At 42.1% G+C, this 24,155-nt stretch overlaps 1 protein-coding gene across 1 annotated transcript; it reads right to left on the reverse strand.

Annotated features, from left to right (window-relative positions):
* Positions 1–292: 292 nt before the first annotated feature.
* Positions 293–22,005, reverse strand: STC2 (stanniocalcin 2). The gene is made up of 4 exons (XM_054977233.1): positions 21,691–22,005; positions 19,390–19,532; positions 13,926–14,137; positions 293–2,971 (listed from the first exon to the last, which is right to left on the reverse strand). The coding sequence occupies exons 1-4, from the start codon at positions 21,839–21,841 to the stop codon at positions 2,578–2,580; spliced, it is 900 nt and encodes a 299-aa protein (XP_054833208.1). The 5' UTR covers positions 21,842–22,005; the 3' UTR covers positions 293–2,577.
* Between the last annotated feature and the right edge of the window lie 2,150 nt (positions 22,006–24,155).

A 24,155-nucleotide genomic window follows, 5' to 3' on the forward strand; every position in this document is an offset into this window, starting at 1 on the left:
TTGGATGTAAATAAGGGTTTGGCTTCAAAAATATGTTGTGGTTTTAGGCTGTAAGGAGTCTTGTTAAATAAGGAAAATCAGACAAGGAACCTGACCAAGAGATTTGGAACCCAATTAAACAGGACAGTAGAAAGGCTATGGCAACTTTTGATATATATGCACAGGATTTAAAGCAAGACAAACTGAAAAGTAATGCAGAACACATGCATCCCCTCTAGTCACTTCTCCAAAACTGTTTTTATAATCAGCAAATACAAAGTTATGGTAGTTAAGATATAACAGGGTACTTAAATGGACAGCTGAATTTTTTTTTATTTTAAATTTTCAAAGAAGTAAGGCTATACAGATGTCTTGATAGAACTATCAGGTTAAATGCACTCTTATCTGTTGGAAATGAAAGTTAACAATAAATAAACGATTTATGCTGTCAATAACATTATGGAACGTATAAAATTATATTTTCCTTGCTTTTAAACAACAAAAACATACTAGTGGCATGAATATATACAACACAGGTCCTGACATATATTTAAATTACCTTAGCCAGCAGTGCTCAGAATTTTTTTTAAATGGAGACGTTATAATAAATAGAAACATTAAATATTTACAATAAAAGAATATGTGGAATCAGTAGGTGAACACGTACATCCAATTTTTACATGCAGAAGAAAAAAATTAGGCCTTATACTTCCCTCCATTACCTTTGTTCAGCTAAAGGAGAAACATATATTTACCTCTCTAGAATGAAAGGAGATAAATTATATGCATGCTGAGGTGATCTGTTGACAGAAACATTCAATGGTGGGTATGCCTTGGTTCCCATTGGACCTAATGAAAGATCAAACTGATGTGAGATGGGCCTGCAGCAGGCCTTCAATTTTGTCTATGTATGACACCATGGTGATGTGGTCACGAACAATCCTCCAATCAGATCATTTTAAAATGTTTTAGATTAGTAAGGGGACCATATACCTTTCCTTGTTTAGTTGCTTCATTGGGAACTGCCGGATTATCACTTGGAACTAGATGGTTTCCTTAGAAATAATGTAAAATTTCCTGGCTGCATTTACAATTCTGTGGTTCTTACAACCTAAGTTTTACCAAAAAGGGCTTATATCATGTGCTTTGTCTCTCCAAAGGTTCCCCAGTGACTGCAGCACCAGGACACATTCTATGTATGCATGTCCAGAGTTGTCCTGCCATTGATCAAACAGGGAACTCACTTGCACATGGGAGATCGTGATGCACAAGGAGCCTATGGACTAAGGCTTCAGTCTATGAAACTAGATTTCTGCTGATGGAAAAACTAAAGGCCTTCTGAAGTTCTGAACCAACAGAAATTATGGACGAGATGCAGAAAAAGGTTATATACTGGTTCCTCCCATTATCCGCTTCTTAGGATTCGACACCTACTGCTGTCCATCCTTTCAAGTGCAGTGGCTGATATCTGCAACACCCTGAATGATCTTAGGTAACGATAAACAGATATATCTAACAGTAAAGGTGGAGTGTGTCGTATTAACTCTAGCCTGCACAGAATGTAATCCAAAGCACATTTACTGGAAGAAAATTTAAAAAGAAATAAATGTGACTTATTTTCAAGAAACCGTTTTTAGGACTGAATGTCAGGAAGACTAAGCTCATTTCAGATCATTAACCTGATTGTTTTGTAGTGCTTGGGTTACCAGAATTACCATTTCTTGGCACTTCAGTCAGGCTGGGAACACTGCCGCCCCACCGCCATGGTCCTGCTTTCAAGTAGACAGATTTTCATCAAGCCTCCAAAAAGTACTGCATGTATAACCAAGCGTTGGTGGAGCATCCATACCCCGTATTTCGGAAACCTGCTTCACTTAGAAACCAGGTAGTATTTTGAAGGTCTGCTGAAAAACATGTTGATGTGAAACTAGGGTAGTTGAAAAGTTCATTTTGTCCATAATTTGGTTGTGTAATCACCTGATTTCCTGAGGAGGTTGTAACAATAGGGAGAAAAGTGTATGGGTGATCCATACAAACCAATAAAAGGGACACTTAGTCAGGTGGTGTAACCCAGGCAGGAACAACGGCTCAGAGAAACTGTTTAGCTTGAAATGGATAGCTTTCCAATGTAGAACTCCATTTTAGCAGCCACCTTGTGGCCTCTGACAGAGAGTAGAGAACGGATTATTTTCTGTCTAGAGACTAAATGCTGAACCTAACCTAGATGGTGAGCCAATAGTGGACAAATGAAAATTCAGACAAATTTATCCTCCATCCCTGATAAATAAAGAAACAAACCACCACCACTCCCTGCATCCAATCTCCTAATGTCCTTTTCTGAAGGGATAAATAAATTTAAATGAACACACCTGTTGCGCCTACCCACTGAACTTGCTGGATACCGTCAATAACTAATAGCCATTGCTTTTCCTCTGTTGCTTAGAATACCTACACTGACACAGTCATATTCTCCACAATGCCCTGTGCCTGACACCACCCCCTCTATATTGTAAATATTTTGGAATGCCCCTAGATAAGAAGATGGACTCAATGGAGGAAGTTTCTAGTGGAGGAGGAAGGAAGGGCTGGGTCCTCCTTTCACCTTCGGATGTCAGAGAAGTCAGACAGTTCTTCTGCCTGTTCGATGATTCCATGGGCCATTTTAGGACTGTGGCTCCCAGCTTTAGTGCGAGTGTGAGCATTCATTTGGAGCTTGCTACCTCTTTCCCCCCTGGTGCTTCGGGAGTTCTCTCTGGGGTCAGATTCAGAGTGGACTGTGAGGTCTCCTTGGCTGGCAGCAGATCTGAAGATTTCATTTGGTTTTCTCTCAGGTTCCAGGGCAGAGTCTCCATGTGGGACTGAGGTGCAGAAACTCAAGACAGAACACAGGCTCCCCCAATTCTGTTCACACTGGGCCTGGACACTCTGCGTGATGGCTTCTCTGACCTCCTCTCCACAAGTGAGCAGGATGTTCACTAAGTCAACATATGGTCTAACAGAAAAATCAAAGCATGGTAGATGGTTATGGAAGAACAGAAGGTTACACACCAATAAAAAAACAGATTGTCATTTTTCTTCAGGCCCACCAACCTGGGGCCCACCAAAATGAATGTAGCCCACTAGCCACACATTACGACCTTCAGATTCCCTGAACCCCCTGCCTTTGCAGTCTCTGGCATTCTCCTTCTCTTTCTCCATGTCTCTTTCTCCATGGCTTGTGGTTGCTTTGGGCCAAAGATCACAATCTGTGCCGTCTTTTCGAAGCCTATATTCTCCTCCATCTCTCACAGCAATATAATTCCATTAAGATTACCAAGTTTATTGAACAGTGGTCAACAGATTTTGCTGGCATTCACAGTGAATGACTTCTACTGGCACTTATTATTTTTTTAAAATTGTATTTATTAGATTTATAGTGTGCTCTCCCCTGAAAAGCATGTATATATAGAGAGGTGTAAAAATTACATTTGCTGAAGATTTAATCAATTTTTGCACCTTTGTAAGCTTTGAAGCAGAGCTCTTTACTAAGGGTACTGATAGAATTTTGTCATTTAGTTCTAAATGCTGACTGCCCTTCCTCCCCATACGAAGGCAAATGTAAGCTTTCTATATTGTTTTGTCTCCCAATGCTTACTGACAAGTTTCCTGCTCCCTCAGTGTAGCTGATCTATCATGTAGCAACTCCTAATGGAATGTTTCTATCAAAATATGACCATGAACTTCAGACCACATGATCTGAAGTATACCTAAGGTTGGATCCAGATACCTTCGTTCCACTGCAACCCCTTGAAATCTACAACATGGTGTTCCTGGGGGATAAGAGACCATGAGGGAGGTCTGCAGCAGGAAGGGAGTATCAGCAGAAACTGCCAATTAACTTTAGATCCAAGTCCTAGTGTTTCATAGGGGCCATTTCCACACGTCTTACCTTCTGCCGGAATATCATGGAAGACAGCTGCTTCGCATGCAAAATCGCACTAGGAAGATGCTGTCATCGTGGAAGACAGCTTCTTCTTGCGCGAAATTGAGCCACGAAGACGCGATTTCTGCAAAAATCCCAGATGAGTGTCTTCCTGGTGCGATTTCGAGCGTGAAGCCGCAGTCTTCTGCGATGTTCCGGCAGAAGGTAAGATGAGTGGAAACGGCCAGGGCCCTATAATTGCTCTCACTGAAGAAAATAGAACTAAAGTAATATATGAAGCTGCCTTATACCAACTCAGAATTACTGGTTCATCTACCACAGTATTATCTATTACAATTGGCAGACACTTTTCAGGACCTCAGGCAGAAAAAAAGTCATCACCTGCTTCCTGAGATCTTTTAAATTGGAGATGCCAGGGCTTGAATCTGGGGCCTACTTTGGTCAAAATATGTGCTCTGCTGTTGACCCATGGTCCTTTCTCAGGAGCTAAACATGGAACTACATGTTATAAGGAACATGGGGTGCCACAAAACATGGCACCTGTGCAAGGTTTCCTTTTCCCCTTTGTTTCATTATACTGACATTGTGGCACGGCACATATCCTTGCGTCCATTCCACATCACTAGCTGATGAAGGCAGAAGCAGGTAAATGCCTGGCATAACAACATCTGAATAGGGATAATTCGTACCACATTTAAGGAGGGGAAGAACTAGACGTGTAATTTCACCCTGATATGGAACATAGTGGTTTGGCCTAAGTGCTGCATTAAATTGTAGATTTGTTAGGAACCACAATATGGGTTTTCTAGAAACATGATCAGATCTGAGAGGTAAGAAGTATATAATTTTGACCACAGACTTATAGACTTGACAAAATACCATCAGTGGTGAGGAAAAAAAATCAGTGGTTTGTTGCCTCATAGCACAGTTATTTTCAACTATAACTAGTATTAAGCCTGGTTAATTGGCAAGAACTCCTAGCATCAATTTGTGCTATGAGAATGTATATTTATGTTCTCGGTTCTACAGAGTCTCCTGTCTCTAACAGTATTACAACCATCACCAAAAATTCATGATACTTGATCGAGTAATGCTAGTGACCTTTCTAAATACACTAAGTCTTGTGGAACTTACTCTAGTAATTTTTTTAACTACTGTGAAAAAGGTAATCATGTTCTTAACAGAAGGCCTTGGAAAGAGCTGAACTGCTGTTCTTGTTTATCCCCTAAAAAGTCAATTGAGGATCATATGAAATAAAATGTTCTTATTTCACATTTTAAGGGATCATCAACAGATTTTTTTAAAAAAATGATAAGCCACTTCCAGCTCTAATAAAATTGTTGTAGGATTGTTTTAGAATCAAAGTCAAGCCAGATGAGATTCTAGAAGATCTATGAATGGATCTTCAGCACATTTTAATTGCAGCTTTTAAGGACAGGGCAAGGGGATGCAGCAAGGGGAAAGGATTTAACTTTTTTTTCCCTGACCTTGGACAGCCCTTTAGAGCTGCTTTGGCCACAATCTGATTTGTGGTTGCAATTTAACAATAAAAAGCGTGAGAGATCCTTACACAGATATTTCATAATCCTGTCATGATTGACCCTCAGATCCTGAGCTTTCTTTGAGAAACAGATTCTGAGTATTAATCCCACCCCTCAAAAGCTTCTAGTTTTCATGGTAAACCATTAAAATGGCTATCGGACATGTACATGTATCTCAGTCTCATTTCAACCAATGAGCTTGACTCATGAAGGTTTCTTCTGAAGTACAGGGATACTCCTAAGAATGCTTGCACTGGAATGCTGCCTTCAGTGCTGGCTCCTCACTATCGTAGACTTGCACTAGCACCGAATCTGAATTGTTTTTTTTTTTAAAACTCATAAAATTGTAGATTATTGCAGCCTGCTAAAATGTGGTGTTAAGGAGCTCCATCATAGGCTAGACTTCTTTAGGCAGCCCAATTCTATATAAATTCCACTGTGAGGGGAAAAAAGAAAAAAAAACCCCTGCCTTTAAGTATCCAAAGTTGCAGTCTGTACTTGCATGGCCAACATGCAACATAGATAATCCTGATTATAGAAATACTTTCTTTTCTTCTAGGTTCTAGAATAGCGTAACCACCTATTAGGCCCCTTACAAAGATAATCTTTGGCTTTTCATTAATGTTCAGTGTCTGGCTCTGAGATGGTTCAGAAAATGAATTCCTTGTGACTCTGAGCTTAATATATATGAAGAACATCCCACTGAGTCACTATCTACTCACTGTGGCCCCAATCTCAGGGCTTTCCAGGCAATAAAGGAGTGGAAGTGGTTTACTCTTGCCTTCCTCTTATGTGGCAACCTCCATATTCTTTGGCGGTCTCCCATTCAAGTATTGACTGTAGCTGACCCTACTTTGTTCTCAAGCTCTGAGAAGCCCAAGCTAAACTGGCCTATTCAGGCTGCTTGAATAGATACAGCTATAATGAAATTTGGCTCTTTCCAATGATACATACTTGAGCCCCCCCAAATACCTGTGCCTAGGAAACTGCATCAGTATTCCATGCCTATCCAAGAAATCACGCTAACAGTTATCAGCCAAGCCATTTCTTTAACTAGCCACCACATGATTGGCACTTGGAAAGCAACACTTCCAAATCTGAAATTTGGATAGGCTATACTTCATATGCTATGGTACCTCAAATATACAGTACAGTACTAAAGGTTGATGGGTAAAATAATAAGGCTTTGATGTGTCTTGACTATGCAATTGTGGCTCAAGGAAATGACTGCTGGAAAATTTGGACTCGTCAGCATTGATGATCTCGATAATTGTTGTAGTTCAAGCTTTGTGGGAAAAGAGTCTTTTCTGCTGCCGATCACCTCCTCTCATTGCTAATCTTTTCTTCTGATTTATTAATGAAGACAAGGGATGCTAACTGTTAAGCAATCCTCTTCCCATGTGAAAGGAGGCAGTTTCCTACAGAGTTGAAAGCACTGCTGCATATGGATTCTTGTGAGAACATGTAATATGTACTTATGGTTAACTCGCGCTCTGGTAATGATTTGATCTCATTCCTCAGGCTACAAACTCATCACTGGCTGGCTCGGGACAGCCAGAAAATCCCCCACACTTAAGCAAAACATTGCACAACTGTCTACATGTGCTGTTATTTAATCCAAAAGACTAAACAAAGGAAGAAGAAAAGGAATGCTTCCTCTCCTATCTAGAAGAACACTAGAATTCTGGGAATCTAAGTTTCATTTTTTCTTTAAATATAGTACCTGGTTCTTACCATTGAAGGGAAAAAGCCCAGGGCTGGGTTGTCTGCTAAAAGCACTTTCCTAGGGAGAAGGAAGCTTGGAAGAGATCTGTGTGTGGGCTACAGCCATTACCTTCTTTTGAATTCATCTTGAAAATATCAAGTATATTTTCTAATTACAAAAGAAGTGGAAGTTAGATGACCCAACTTTCTGATTCTACACCAAGAAGGAGGACGATATTTTTCAAGCTTTCTACCTTCAAAGTGCTCTTTCCATATCAGTATCTGTCAAGGAACCATTGTTCATGGAAATTCAGCCCACTGTGCAGGATTCTAGCCTGGATCCTAGGAGGCACACAGCCTATATCCAGCACAGCCAGGGCTACTGAGCCTTACCTCTGTCCTGCTTGAACTGAGAACGTGACTTATGCCGAACACTCTCCTGCAGCTGCCCACCAGACCAGGAATGATAGGCAAGGTGTCTTTTGAAGAAATCTGTCCACCATCACTGACGGATGGAGGAATCCCTAAATGGCTTCTCAGGATCCCGGTGTTCCCCAGAACAAAGTTTGAGATGCACTGATCTGATAGATGTTTAGCTACCAACCATTTAGAATTGTATTTTGTGGATTTTATGACAAGAGCCCAAAAGAATATGAGACACAGGGACTGATTCAAAGATTGCTTTCTGATGACAGAAAGCATTTCTGTCAGCAAAAGTAGAGGAGGATTTTTGCCAATCCCCCCTTCCCACTACAGAGCCTCTCATTTTGTTGATTTATTTTAAAACATTTCTGTCTTGCCTTATCTCCTTGGACTAAGGTCACACACAGAGTAGCAACCAATTTGCTAAGGCATAAATGGACCAAATTAAACCAGATTAAAATGTAGAGTTTACCAATTTAAAAGCATTTAGACTTAACAGAAACGCAAGTTAAAACATACCAGGGCAGCAAATTTACAACCAGGCACATTTGCCTCCCACGCTGCCCCTCAGGGTCGCTGTCTCCTATGAGCAGCCTTTCATGCAACTAGGGCTACAGTGGGAAAGGGGAGGTGAGAAATTTCTCTTCAGTCAGCAGACCTCCTCTTACGGTACTTTGGATGCAAACCATACTTCTTATCTCACTCAGTGTGCAACAGACTGGCGACTCCAAAGCAGAATGAGTCAAGAAATGTTTTGTGCCAGTCTAATCTACAGACAAATCCTTTATCATACCTGGCACTTTGCCATCTGCCAGCAAAAAAAAAAGAAAAAAGCCCTGCCTGTTCTTAAATTAATTGAGTCATATCCTTTATGGATGTGGCATGATGCAACATAGTCCAAAATTGGCTGATATTTTGCTCATGCATAAAACATTTAAAATACATGTAAGGATGTGTCTGTTGCGTTTGTGTTATCAACACAGCAGGCCCTGTAGGCACTGCTGTAGTAAATAAAATATTACAGAGCAGATGGCAGCAAGACTTCATTTTCTGATGACATGTGAACGGAATTCCAAATAGAATACGGTATCTCGTATCTGTACTATAGATTCCTGAAATGCTAAGCTTTCATTTCAGAAAAACAAGTGTAGCTGTTGTGGCTTGGGAGATATTTTGCATATGGGATTATTTTCTCTGCCCTCCACTGAGCCCTGTGAGCATGTAAGCATAGGGCAGAAGTTCACCAAGTTTCCCCCAGAACAACTTCACAAATCATATCACCAATAACAGTTGATACAGTGAAGTTGAGTATATGGAGACAGATGCTAAATATTAACAGCTGACCTGCATTGCTAAAATCTGAAAGGTAAACTGGACACCCACAAATCAGAATGTTGGCTTCTACCTCTGTATGAAAGGAGCACCTTCACAAACAAATGGCCTGATGCAAGAGGTGGGGCACACTTAGGAACTCCCTGAGAATGGGGTCCATCCCATAATTGGCAGCATCAGAACACAGTTTCCATGTGCAAAAGAGAACCCATATATGGAATGTTCTTCAATACAAATGAAAACGGAGGAGCCCCTCTGCATATAACTGTGTGCGCAACAAAGCTTTAGAATTGTGCCCTCCAAATTGCAAGTATCACATATAATTTGGAAAAATGAGCCTCTCCCATGTTGGTTCAGTGATTGAAATGCCTAATTGCTGTATAATCTGATGAGCCTTTCCTTCAGCACCCGAGCAAATTAATGCTTCCACACCAGCCTCATCCTTAAACAATGCAAAGGCCTCAATCAAATATTTCATCCAAGAAGAATTAAAGGACAATCTGTGGGGGAGAACTGCCCCTTCATAGTTAATTTTAGTAAGCAGTAACAAATGGTTTCACAGTATAGGGTGTAAAAGCTGTCAAAGCTGCACTTCTATTAAGTGTATCCTGGCCTAACAAGTAAGAAGACAACCTCCCTCAGAATTTAGTTGCTTCAAAGAGCAGCAATGACATGTTTTCAGGATCCATTTGTAACTATCTGTAGAGATGGAATGGGGAAAGGAAGTCTATGGAAATTCAGAGAGGTAACTGGAGTATTTGTACCCATGTTTTGGCAGGTTAGATATTAATAGTAAGAATTGTACTAGCTAGTAAAAATAAAAAAATGACTAGCAGACGAAGGGAGTTCTGACTCTTGAAAGCTTACACCCTGAAAATCTTGTTAGTCTCTAAGGTGCCACTGAACTCAAATCCTGCTAGTCACAAAAAGTTGGTCTCTCACTATAATTCTGCATATGTATGCAATTTAAGTGTAGAATAATTCAGGTGTTTGAAAAGACAGTCATCCCCCTCCCCCCACACACAGTAGACCATGTCATCCTGTCGAGATGTTTGGAGGCAGAAGAAGGTATCAGGGGATGTGCCTTGTACTGGCTTAAATAGTTTCTCATGGGATTAATTCAAAGGGTTGCTATTGGAGACCAGCGATACTCAGAGTGGGATTTATCTTACGGGGTTCCACAAGGTGCAATCTTATTCACCAGATTATTCAACGTCTATGTAAAAAAAGCAGAGATCTTGAAGGACACTTTTCTTTGACCTTTGATGGGGTTCCGTTGACCCTGCCTGACTCAGGGCCAGGCTACAAGTGACAAATGACACAGATTGGACACTTGTCAGCTTCCCTCAAGTTTTGATGGGAAATGTAGGCATCCTGGTTTTACAGCTTGGCTCTCCAACTGCTGTCCAATGGACTTTTCAACTGTCACTTGTCCAACATTCCGCCAAGCTGCCTACATTTCCCATCAAAACTTGAGGGAAGCTGACAAGTGTCCAACCTGTGTCATTCGTCACTTGTAGCCTGGCTGTCAGTTAAGAGCCTAACGGTTATATTGGATCCAGCACTGCTGCTAGAGAAGCAAGTAAATGCAGTAGCAAAAAAGGCCTTCTACCAACTCAGACTGGTCTGGAAGATGGCCCCTTACCTTGACACAGCTGATCTGGCCACCTAGATCTATGGCACAATAACATCGAGACTAGATTACTATAACGCACTCCACATTGGTCTCCCCTGAAAGTTTAACTGAAGACTTCAATTGGTGCAGAATGTTGCAGCTCATTTACTCTCAGGAGCTAGACAGAGCAAGCTTATCACTCCTATTCTGCAGTCATTCCATTGGCTTCCCATCAGTCACCAGGTGAAATTCAAGGTCATGACTATCACAGTCAAAGCCCTTCATGGCCTTGGCCCCTCATATCTGTGCGACCGCCTCTCCCCCTATGTTCCACCATGGAAGCTTTGCTCATCTGAACAGGGTCTTCTGAAGATAACCCCCTACAGCTGGGTAAAATCAACAGCTGCCCGCACATCTGCTTTCTCTGCGATAGCCCCCAACTTATGAGATGGCCTACCTGAAATGGTCAGGAAAGCCCCTACTCTCCTAGCTTTCTACAAACTATGCAAAACTGAATTAATCAGGTAGATGTTCTACCCAGATTACAGGATACGTCATAAGAAATAGTTCAGAGAGATGCCTGGGTAAGGACGAGGACTGAACGCTTTGCTATTGGGTATTGTCTGCTGATGTAGATATGTGCCTACTAACAAGTTTCCACACTGCTAAACATTCCATGGAAATCAGTTATGCTTTGTTTCAGACAGATTTCATCTCTGTGCTCTGCTTTATGCTTGTTTAAAAATTTTGTTACGGAATATGCAATAATGGCCAAGTTAACAGCTTATTTGAGAAACAGATCAATCATGAATTTTGAGGAGAGATAGAATGTGTATTATGCAAGCAGGAGACAAATTTAGGCAATGTGAAAGCAGAATGAGAATTAGTCCTAAATCAAACATCTTGAATATAAATGTAAAACATTTTTTGATTAGAAACACTTTTTTATTATGAGATATATAATAGATTTCCCTTATATTTTCCCTCTCAGAAAAACCAGCTTATGCACTGATCAGACAAAGACTCCTTGACATCGGGATTCAGAATCTCAGGAGTCTTGCAAAAGGCAGATGTTCACCCCTAGGTTTGGGGTTTTTACCCCATGGGTATAGGGCAGAATATCTCACTTGTTTAATGCCCCCACATTATCGCAGATCTTATTCGTTAGCTCGGTTTAACGTGCTACCTTCTGCGATACTTTATGGGAGATTCCATTAAACGTCATATGCTAACAGGTTATGCACTTGTGCTCAGCAAGACATAGAAACCCTGGAACATGTTTTTTTGTATTGTACTTATTACTGTGATATACATCCCACACTCACTGATCCGCTGTTGAGAGAGCAAATTGGAAAATCTGATAAATGTAAAGTTATCTTCCTATTGGCTACTCAGAACCAAAAAGTTATTGAAACTGTAGTTAAATTTTTGTATCTTGCATCTATGAGGCGAGTTGTATATTTGTAGACTGAGTTCTGGTTGTGTCGAGTGTTTTTGTTAACATGGATGTAATGCCAATAAAAGTTGCTGCTGCTGTACTCAAACAGGAGCAAATCGAATTGAATTAAATCGATTTCCCTTATGTATTTTGAAATATTATCCATTTGTTAAAAGTTACATTGGCTATGTAGAAGTGGCAAAAGTATATAGTACTGAATATGTAGCAATGATGAAACTAATAATGTAGTTGTGAAACAATTAGTTATGAAATCTGTGCCTCTAATATAAATAAGTATCATTGTATCTCATAGATAGTATCTTAAAAATTTAATGAAGTGGATGTTGGAGAGGAATACCTTGTGTTTTACTTATTCTGTTATACTTTGCTCAATGAATGTCCTAGCTGTCAATTATATTGCATTGTCACTTGTACTGTTGTAATCCACCTTGGATCTCAGTGAGAAAGGTGTGCTATAAATAAACAAATAAAAATATATAAGCTGCTTAAGACAACAAACTATATAAAAATGAATAGCAAGTATGACTATGTTAGTGTTCATTTTTCATATCTGCAGCACCTCCTCCTTTCATCTTTTGTATGTTACAGAATGCTAGAAGCTTTTTGAAGATGGAATCTGTGGCTTGATTTTAATCCAATATATCAAAAATACCATTAATAATATCCAGTTTGACACGTTCTTCCCCTGTTCCTAACTAGGAATCCAAGCTGTGGCCTACATAGTGTATGATCATTATGCCAGTGACAGCAGTGAACCCTCTACCATCTTTGTTGTATAGGAATCTTTATCTCTTATTAATTTAGTTAGTTAAGAAGTGAGGCGTAGTTTTTGAGATGTTGTTTAGTAATAAACTTATTTGTAGCATAAGCTTTCAAGAACCACAGCTCTCTTCGTCAGCTGCATCTGACGAAGAGAGCTGTGGTTCTCAAAAGCTTATGCTATAATAAAGTTGGTTAGTCTTAAAGGTCCTACTGGACTCTGCTATTTTGCAACTACAGACTAACATAGCTAACTCCTCTGGATCTTGTTTAGTAATGTGATAAAGAGATCTATTAACCAATATTTCTAGATCAGTCAAAAGTATTCATATCGACTCCTTTGTTACAGTTAATCACAGATTGCATTAATCACATTTGTAAGCCTAGGCATAATGCAGAACTATCTTTATGGGCAATTGATACTTGTCGAAAGGTACAGCTCCATATGAACACAGCCAAGTAGCTTAATCCAGAGTCACATAGGAAGCCTGTAGAAACTTAACTCAGGGTCACTTCACACATTATCTTAGACCCTAGAACACATTACAGCTTGATCCAATTCAGCCCGGCAGTGTGTGAGGCAAACACACACACACATTTGCATTGCACACAAAGCATGGAAATATATGTTGGGATATGCTTCCCTTATTGCATTTATGTGAGGCACAGTGTGAAACTGGGATGTGAAGCCATTTTACATATGAGGTAGAAGGGGATGTACTCTACCACAATGTGTGAAGTGGCATTTGAGTCTCCAAGGTATAAATCTAGACCCAGGTAAGGCAACCCCCAGACAGGCTCAAAGGGGTGGAGTGGGAAGGCTGCTGGCAACCTTTTAGTAACGCCATTCATGTTTACCAAGGAGCAGTACTTAACATCTTTGGACATCCTTTATCCCTTTTTGCTCTGATCAATACACCATCTTATTTGTGCAGAGCCCACCGTTGACTTATTTACACAAACATATTATGTGAATGGCTTGGAAACAGTACTAGCCGTATTTTGTCTTCACTGGCTGTATGTATATTTTCAGATCAATAAAATGAGGGATGTGCAGTTTCACCTGGAACTGCCACAAATCATTCCCACAGGAATGCCATTAGTATTCACTGGTGGCAGAGAAGGTGGGTTTTCTATTATTCCCCTCCCACATTCCACCACTGTCCCAAGCTCTATGCTATGCCTACTTACTCGTGCTGCAGCAAGTCTTTGAAGTGAATCATCTCTACAATGACGTGGACATTCTCTTTAGCTGCAGAGCAAAGATCGTGCTTCTGGTAGCATTCTCGCTGTAACTGAAAGACCATGTCCTTGATGGCAGGGCACTTGCGACTGATGCAGCTGAATCTGTGCCGTAAGGCATGAGCCTTGCATCTTAGAGCATCTTTAATGAAAGATTTCCCCTGAAAAAAGGTGGGAAAAAGTACACTTATATTAATCTCCATTAAGCATGGACTGGAAGTTATGCTGTGTCAATTACTGGAAAAGCTTGCATGTGGAAGCAGCTCAAGGATGAAATACTTAAAAGCCATTCATCATATGGCTTCCCAATTGCAAGACACGTTAATGCCAATGGCCACCAGTAACGTATGTTGCAGGTGCAGAGACTACAACTGGTTGAACTGCACAGTAAATAGTTTTTCTATATGTAAGCACTGTCATGTCACATGGAAGCATTTTCAGTAGCCATGGTACAAGGTGCGCTCTATTCAAATTCCATTCTGTTGAAGATGAAGTTTCTCCAAGGTTCTATTTACTCACGATGTCTGTGACTTTTTTTATTGTCACAGTCATGGAATGACAATGCAGCTATTAGTGCTGAAGACTACATAAAAATGTAGAGCCATATAACCGCCTAAGATGTCAGCATATGCTGGAAGAGGGCAATAACAGGTATGGGGGAATTTTGAACTATGTAGAAAACAGTTGCAATACTCTCTGATTGCTGATACCATTCAGTGGCTTCAAAAATATTGGCAATTCCATTCTGGGATATTATCACGGAGGGCGTGCAATGCAAAGTGAAATTATACCTGAGAAGATTAATTTGGTGTTGAAAGATAAGCCTCCTTGGCAAGATCATTAACCACACAAACCACAAACACCAAACTCATGACAGAAGGCATTTGCTACAGAAGACAACCACTTCGCGTGAGCCTTGATAATACTTCCAACTGGCTGGTTATGAATCTCCCCTCCCTGGCCAAGATGCACAAGAGCAAAGTGACAGCCCAGCTCCAAATTGTTCTGGAGGATCCTTGTTATATGGACTTATTTTGACCTGTTTCTCAATGTAGATTTGTCATATATATGCTTCGGTGACTCTGTACCAGGAGAGAGACAGGGGAAGTGTAACCGTACTAGTTCTCCAGGACTGGTCAGCAGAGTGGTACCCTCCTAGGAGTGTTGCAGGCAATGTGTTTCACTGATTCTGATCATATCTGGACGGTAGATTACAAGAAGGTGGCACTTCCTCTTTGTTTGATTATGTATGCTACCGAGTACCTAAAGGGCCCCAATTTTCCCCCTAGGCTATTTAACATCTACATGATAGGCTGCCTAAAGTAATCCGATGATCTGGAGTGAGATGACACTCACCTCTGTATTTCCTCCTCATTAGAATCAGATGGGGCAGTGGCTGTTGCTGATTAAGGTCTCTGTAACCAGTAACGGCCTTGAAGAGCACTAATAAATTGAAGCTCAATTCAGCCAGAGAGTGATGCTGTTGATGGGAGGGTTTGCTTGACCATGGAAATGATGTTCGGGTTGCACTGGTTGGGGCTGCACTCTCACAAAGGACCAGATCCACAGCATGGTTATGCTCTCTGAGCTAGTCTTATCATTGGATGACCAAGTGAAATCCTAACATGAAGAAACTTTTACCAATCTACGTTTGTGAGCTTGCTGAATCTTGCTGAATTGCTTGGCAGGGGCGAGGGGGGGGGGGAAATGAAAGACAGTATCCATTATATATGCTTTGGTCACATCAAGGTTAGATTATCTTAATGCATTGTGTCCAGTGCTGTCTTTGAGGACCACATGAAAACTTCAATAGCAATATGCTGCAAAAAAAATATGACTGAATGTATTCGATGACATCTACACTGGTTTCTGGTTAGTTTCCAAGCACAATTCAAAGTGTTGGCTTTAACCCTTAAAGCCCTAAATGGCCCCGGTTTCTAAGAGGCCATCTTTTTCTGTATGAAGCTGCCCCTTTGCTATGATCTTCAGCTAAGGCCTTGTCCTTGTTCCTTTATCATCACAGACAAAACAGGCAGCGACTGCTGTGACAACACAGCTTCCACAGAAAGGCTCGCCCAATATCCTCACTGTTACCATTTAGAACCTAGACTAAGACTTTCTAAAACTCTGTGGTTGTTATTCCTGTTTCAGTCTACCTGCTTCTCTATTGTTGTACTGATTTATTCTGAGACTGGTTATTCTGTTGTGATTATTACATATATTTCTATAAATAAATGCATACTTACAGCACAAAAGCAGAGGTTGTTACTGTTGAGCAGTAGTGTGTGTCTTCTAGCTCTTAAGATAGTGTAGAAGATCTTGACATTTCAGAACCTGAACATATCTCAGAAACTGGCGGGCGCTAAGCTGGTTTTCTAGCTTTCAGAAGGGGGGGGGGAGGATTTGGCATTCTATATCATTCTGTGCTTTCCTTATGACTAAATGAATCAGTGTGTAACTTTAGTATTTAGCAGTGCATATGGAGATACAAATTATCTACCCTCTCTTAAAATTAACCTTTGAACAACTCCCCCTTCTTCCTCTTCCCACTCATCTAGAGGGCTCTTCTGTCAATGTAAAAAATCCAACCCTAAGTGCAAACCTACCACAGCATTATGACGTTAATATGCGTGTGTGTGCGTGTGTGTCTATAGGTGTATGTATGTTGTTATTTTAAACAGGGAATGCGTTTTCGGTTTTAAGGTTCCAAAAGGATGAAAAGGTGAAAGAAAAAGTAAGATATGATAAAAGAAAGAAAATGCCTGAAAGATGCATCTTTAGTGAAATCTGCAATCAATCAGAGCACCCCACATCACAAAGCAGAACAGTCCCTATTCTAGCTCCTTTCTTCCACAAGGTAGGAAAGCCAGTCATGCTTCAGTGATATGTTACAATTCCCCGGGTAATTGGTCAGCTCTTCTTCTCCCTGCAGTATGACAAGCAACTGGCAATGCTCCTGCATTCCTCTCATTCCTTATAAGCTTCTGGTCATCCTAGCTGACAAGTACTTAATGTTCGGTGCACCATGCAGGGCAAATGCTTATTCTTATTTCTAGTCATGTTTTACACAAAGGTAGCATAATTCAATTGCCATTATAAGGGGCATCAGAAGTCAGACTCCTTTTATTTGGCCTTTTCTTTGCAACTGAAAAAAGCAGGTGGATGTCTTAAAAGACCACAATGCTTTGGGATGGGGAGTGGACAATCTATGTTGACTAAGACAATGGGCTTAAAAGGGTGAATGGGCTTAAAAGGGTGTTGAATATGCCAAGGATTGCATTGCCAGTTATCCCTGATAATGGCAAAAGTTAGACCAACTTCAACTACAGTGGGGATAATAAGGCATTCCTCACTCATGAGATAGCTGGCTGGTTATCAAAAATACCCTACCGACATTTATATATGTAGAAAAAGCCTCAAATACTATAATGGAAAATGAACATTTCTTATCTTTACAAAAATTAAAAGCCCAAGAAAGGAACAAGGTAAACCTGTCTCAAAAGCAGAACATGGACAGATAACAACAATAAATCCAAAAGGAAACAGATACCCTTACATGTCCAGGAAAGACAGCCTAACATTTTTAGGAAGAAATGTTTCCAGAGCAAAGGATAGTATTGTGGCCCAAATGAACAGAACACCTCTGTCTGCGAGACAGCTCTCCTTATCGCACGAATAGCGCAATCCTAAGAAGATTTACTCCAGTCTAAAACCAGTGATTTCAATGGGCTTAGACTGGAGTAACTCTGCTTAGGATTGCACTGTTAGGAAAGCATTGCTAACTTAAGGCTGCAATTTTTTTTAATAGATTTTTATTTCTCCTATATGAGAAAACTTAAGGCTGCAATCTTTAGTTAACACACACATTCTGTAAACAGCCTAGTGAAGCCAAATACCACTGGCCCATCGTAATTTTCTCCTTCCCTCCAGGCTGAAATGGAAGAGAAGCTATATAAGACATAATAACAGGATGCTTCAGTGATGTACAAATGGTTTGGAGAGAAAACAAAGCAGGCAAACGTAATACCACACACTGCCTAAGGAATGTACTTTCACACTGGTGGAGAACCAATGGATCATTTGAAAAAAAGCAGCAGCAGAGATGGGCTATGATGCCTTTACAATCTAACATCCCCCTGCTGCAATTAATTTGACCGATCACAGAAAGTGTGCCAGATGAGTTTTGGCAAAGCATAAGTAATTCAGAGAAATCTTTCTGGCTAGCATGTTATGCCTGGATTGAGGCAGGCCTATGCAGAAGAGCTGCTTAGCAGTCCTCAGTGATGTCAGCAAAAGCGATGCCTTCAGGACCAAGTCCTTAAAATGATCTGGCATACAGAACTTCTATCGGAAGCAGCAGATTTCAGGCAGTATTAAAGGGCACCACACTGTTAACCATTTAATTTATTACTAAATTACTCACTAATCTAGGGGGCATATCAGATGTCAAAATGTTTTGGACCATTCTATTCATTCAATACCGAGAACTGTGAATCCAGGATGACACCCCATTAAATTATAGGTTTTGATTCTAGTATTATAATAACTCCCACAACTGATGAATAAGCTGGCTTTAATAAATAAATAAACAATGTCCTGTCTCTTTGGCAATGGGCACCTCTGTATATTTTGATTTTGCCCTGCACATTTAGTAAAGGTAAAGGTAGTCCCCCTGTGCAAGTACTGAGTCATTACTGACCCATGGGGGAACGTCGCATCACGACATTTTCTTGGCAGACTTTTTACAGGGTGGTTTGCCATTGCCTTCCCCAGTCATCTACACTTTACCCCCGGGAAACTGGGTACTCATTTTACCGACCTCGGAAGGATGGAAGTCTGAGTCAACCATGAACTGGCTACCTGAACCCAGCTTCCGCCGGGATCGAACTCAGGTCGTGAGCAGAGCTTGGGCTGCAGTACTGCAGCTTACCACTCTGTGCCACAGGGCTCCTGCCCTGCACATTTAAATCACATTTAAACTGTGAATCTCGTTAATTAGAAGTGTGCAGTGGGGAAAAGTTATTTCATTTTTGTTGCGTGTGTTCAACAAGTCATGATTACAAGCAATGAGTAACCAAGTATATGTGGAAGGATGGCTTAGGTCTTTGGCTCAGCAGACCCTTAGTTTTATAAGCCTTACGAACATAATTATCAACTAAGTACTTCTATACAGTCTTATTCAGGAAACTTTATGGTCATTTTTCAATTGGTGAGATCTATGGCATATGGTGGGCACTAAAAAAGAGAAGTGTCAATGATGAAGCTGAGCTAGAAGGTTAGAAAGACATTTCTGAACACTGAAAACGTAAACTGAGATATGGAGTTGGATCAAAGCAAGAAAAGAGGCCATAGGCCATCCAATATTAGCAACTTCTAAGTTTGTTGTTATATGTTTCAGATTTGTTATGCTTACCTGTGCATCAAATTTTCCAGCATTGTGAAGGAATGTCATACATATCTCATGTAAGCCTCGTATTTCACAGGAGTTGTTTTCAAAGCATTCAAACACACTGCATCCCACGTCACCAGCATTGACCAGGCAGTGCTGAATTTCAGCTGAAAATGAATAACCATCACAGTCAGTTTCTAAAGCTGTGCTACATACTGAAAGGGAAAAAGTTATTTTGCTAACATCGTTTAAAGAAGAGGAAGATGTACACAAGGCCAAAATTATAGCTCTTGCTTTTGTAGAAATCAGATCCACACATTAAGTTATAGAAAGCAGATACAAAACGCCTATGCAAAACCCATTTCACTGATTTTATTTAATGCTGGAAGCCTGATACTCACAATTCTCCTTTAAGCAAAAGTTAGGCAGTGATTTCCAGTTAGGTCCATGGCTAGTATAAGCATCTGTCCTCCAAATTACTGAAGCCAGTTATAGCCCCTGTAACTCAGTAATAACCCTAAAGGTGGACAAAACCTTTGCTAACTCATTCTGATGCACTATTTACTGTCATACTCATTGCATTTGTACAGCACAGTCACACAAATGCAAGCACAGAAGGAAGTGATAGTGTGATAAATGGGGTTTGCTACCCGGTAAATGTGCAGCTGCAGGAAAACAGCCAATTTCCATGTTCAGGCATAGGGTCCTAAGGTCCACCTGTTTTTCCTTTTTGTATTGTACAGTACTTCTAAAGAGGGTAGTTCCACCAGAAATTGCATGAATGTGTTCGGATCAAAATACATACTGAATAAATCATTTCTTGAATTAACTTTTTACCAAAAAATGTGAGGAAGCCAAGGGAGAATCTACAGAAAAGCTTCAAAATGTGGCGAGGGTGAGAATGCTGAGTGCCCAAGAGCCAGGATTCTCACACTGCCAGCTTTCTTTCTCAGACCTGTTGCCTCAAATTACAGAAACCCCGCTGGCTTTTATTTGAATTCATGAAAGAAAAAGAAAACTGAGAACTTACAAAGGCTGAGTACAAGCCAAGCTTATGTTTAGTATCCTGCAAAGAAAGCTCACATTGAAAGCATGAATTAAAGACATATACTGAGATTTTCCTCTCTTTTTTAAAAGTCATGAATGGGATGGGTGTACAAGTTATTATGGATTGGCAGCTGTATCCACTTTCCTTTAGCAGAGGATCATCATTATATTGTTTTATGTGCACAAGAGAAGCAGCACACAGAAAACGGTAAAAAGGACTCTTTGTCGAGCGTTGTATAAGCGTGCTGCTTGGACCTGGGGCCTGCATGTGCGTCCAGGAGCCCAGCTGTAGTGCTTGTGTTGGCACTGGACGGGATAGGAAAGGTTTCGATCACATGTCCTGGCTCCAGCGTCCTGAGAACGGCACAGAGCTGTGATTCACATGTGGCAGCCTCTAATGGGCATTCGTGCATTCCTGCTCGTGTGTGCATTTAACCAAAGGATCGCCACAGCCAGCGGGGAGACAGTTAAAAAGTGGGGGGGCGGGGAGACGACATCCCTTCACTTCTCTCTCTGCATTCCCGGTAAGAGAGTCTAAGCTCTATACCCTTTCCTCCAAATGAGGGCCACCACTGCATTGTGATTTCTGCACGCAAGGCGCATGAAAAAGATCGCAGAAGGGGAGCTGAAGAGGAGAACCCTCCTCGGTCACTTGCATCATGGCATGGGTCTCTGGAGAAAAACGGGACTCCACAGTTCGGCTCGCTTTTACTTGCCCCGGCGCGTTTAAACTGTTCTTTCCCCTGCTCCGATCCAATGCAAACCCCGCAGCATCTTTTGAACTTACACATCCACCCCACCTTTTGCCTCCAGAATTAGGTATAAAGTTAAAGGATTAGAGCTGACCAGTTTTGCAACGTCTCCGGTGCTCCCAGTTATTAAAGCCTGGGGCGGGGGGGGGAGCCGTTTTCCGATTACAATCATTTGCTCTAACTTCTACACTGATGCTATATTTCTACCTGCGCTTGGTTTCTTTTGCCTATTTAAGGAGCTCGCCCGGGTGGAAGAGCAGCGAGGCGCCTGCCTCCAGAGTTCAAATAGGGGAACACGTGCTTGGCGAGCGAGAGCTTCCAAAGCGGGGGGGAGAACGACCTTTCTATCTTCTTGCTGTGATTCGGGCTTGTGTCACCCCTCTTCGTAAAAGAACGAAGCCCATCCCAGGGCAGCGCACGTCATAATCCAGATTGGACAGAAACGGAACGCTAACGGTAGGAGACTACACCGGCTTCCTAACGAAAACGCCTTCCGAGGTCCCGCTGCTGGGGGAGAACCACGTACCTGTGTCTTGCAAAGACAGCCGCCCTTTTTGCTGCGGGGCTCTGTCTTGGGCACCTTCCGGAGGGTTGGTGGCTTCTGTGCTCACGACTGGCTCAAAGCTTGCAAAGACCAACGCCAGGGTAACTAATTTCCCTAACCGCTCTGCACACATGGTCCTGCTTTTCCAAGCCACGCCACTTGAAGGCCTTGCACCCTCTCACTTCTTTGCAAGTAGGACTAAGAGCGCTGTGGTGCCTCACACGATCCGCACGGGTACAAGTGGCAGAAGTGGCCGGGGAACGGAAGGATGGTGCCTCAAATATCCCTGAAAGCTCTGGTGTCACTTGAATGAAGGAGTCGAGCAGATGTTGTCCGCCAACCCGACCAACCGGAGCTTCTATTTCGCTCTGACACCACGCTCGGGGGGCGGAGCCTGCGCTCAACTACTACACAACCCAGCGAGCAACTATATTTTGGAACCAGAAGTCGTTGCAGGGAGCAGCAGGTTGTAAAAGTATGCAAGCACCGATTGCAGCTCTACAAAAAAAATGGGGGGGGGGGAGCTAAAACAAGAGCAGGGAGAAGGCAAGTTATTGCAGGCGCGAAGAACACCCGTGGAGCGTTGTAAAGGTCCCAGCCCATTAGTGCACCAGTAATACTGTGGTGGTTGGAGATAGAGAATATACCGTCAAGTTGTAGTCGTCTCGTGGCGACCGACCCTGACGAGCACGGGCTAAACCGCTTGGGGTTGTTTAGCAGACAGAAAAAAAAATTGGCCATTTACGTCCAGCAATTTAGGCATCTATTCCTTTGGCCATCTATGAAAAAGATAGCCTCCCCCTCCCTTTTGTAAAGCACGACTGAACCGGTATGTACGAGCGATGCGAAGGCAGGAAGGCTTTCGAGCAGGCGACTAAGGGGGCTTGGCAGCGCACGTACATGCAAAGCGGTATTTGCACGTGTTGCCTAGAGAGGAAACGCTCGGGGTCTGATTTTACTCTCCCAAAAGGAAAACTTTCTCTTTAGGAATAAACCTGAGCCCCCACATATCAGGAACGGTAATTGCATTATTACGTGATTTGTTAACCTCGATAAATTTTCTTTGCTCACTCACACGGAAGAAACACGTTCTCAAACCCTACCTAAAACACTATCGGCAGAGAAAATGATTTGCCAAAGCAGTATCATATGCGGTGTGTGTGAAAGATTTGATATGAATGCTCCTTCTCTATCTGTCCCCCCCTCCTGTTCCCCCAGCATTTCAACTTTACATCTTGAAGCAATCCGCCGGGTTTGGGGGAGGCTGGGTGGGAGCAGAGTCTTCCCTTGTGCAACCCCACCGCAGCAGTTGCATCAGCTCTGGCTTTTGTGCTCCGTCGGCTTTTTTGTCAGACAGGGTCCGAGCCTGCATTCCTTTCGTGCGTATGCAGCCATCCGCATTAAGGTACGGCTTTAGGGCGGGAACCTTCTTCCCTCTCCCGGCGCATTGGTGCCTTCGGGATTCCCACCTCAAGCCTTCCGGCTGAGCAACTCGACGGCAGCTACCGGCCAAAGCTCCCCCCGCCCCTCCCGCCCGGGTGGAGGAAGCGCTGGAGGCTCCAGCAGGTGATGGGGTTGTGCGGGGCGCTCCCGACGCCCCAGCTGCAGCAATCGACCATCCATGTTTCATCAGACGCGACGCCAGCCTCCTACGACTTCTTGGAGGCAAGCGCGCCTCGCAGTGCCCTGCCTGGCTGGCGGTTGGAGCTTCGCAAGCCGACAGGGAGGAGGAAGAGGAGGAGGGCGGATCTAGACGCTCTTGGTTAGGGACAGCCGTCTTCTCAGGAGGGCAAGGGAGGAATGTCTCCAGCTGTTGCTGCTGCGCCCCTCTTGCGTCCAGCTGTCAAAATGCACTTGAGAAAATCCACTCACACCTCCTGAAGTGAAGGGTGCCCCTGGGAGGGAGACGTGACGCTCCACCACACCGCCATGGAGGACCCCTCCCCCCTTTTCTCAACGCCTTTCAGCTTCCCTTATAGAAACCTCCTTTCCCTTCAATACCGTCTCTTGAGCATTTGATTGTCCGTTAAGTTTCTTTGTTGATGTTTTTGGAGGCCAAGCTGTTGCGAAGGAATCAGGCTAGCGTAATTCTGCAAGATTATGTGAGAAACTGGCTGTTTAGCATGCATATATTTATAATTAAGAATGCGGGAATTCTAGTCTTGCCTTCCTACATTAAAAAAAAACACCAAACCCTGTGCACAATGGTTTTTCTTTCAGTTACATGGACGTATCACTTAAAAAAAATGTACTGATTTTTCTAGAATGACCCATGTCTGTGGAATATCTAAGGGTTGGAGTAAGTATATATTTGTGTGTGTTTGATAGCCATTATGTAAGCAACACACAATGTGTAATAAAATAGTTAAAAACTGTTAATATGTATTTTTACCCCTTGCCACAAAAGCTAGTGGAAGGGGTTTTACAACCCTTCTTTAAAAGGTTTG

Source organism: Eublepharis macularius, chromosome 4 (genome assembly GCF_028583425.1).
Source record: "Eublepharis macularius isolate TG4126 chromosome 4, MPM_Emac_v1.0, whole genome shotgun sequence".
Lineage (NCBI taxonomy): Eukaryota > Metazoa > Chordata > Lepidosauria > Squamata > Eublepharidae > Eublepharis > Eublepharis macularius.

What these genes read in the sequence shown, in the direction of transcription:
- STC2 (XM_054977233.1), bottom strand. Translation starts at nt 21,841, where the DNA reads ATGTGTGCAGAGCGGTTAGGGAAATTAGTTACCCTGGCGTTGGTCTTT. An exon ending in CTGGAAAATTTGATGCACAG is followed by an intron (nt 14,138 to 19,389) that starts GTAAGCATAACA and finishes ACCTTTTTTCAG; the next exon opens with GGGAAATCTTTCATTAAAGA. An exon ending in AAAGACTTGCTGCAGCACGA is followed by an intron (nt 2,972 to 13,925) that starts GTAAGTAGGCAT and finishes TTTTTCTGTTAG; the next exon opens with ACCATATGTTGACTTAGTGA.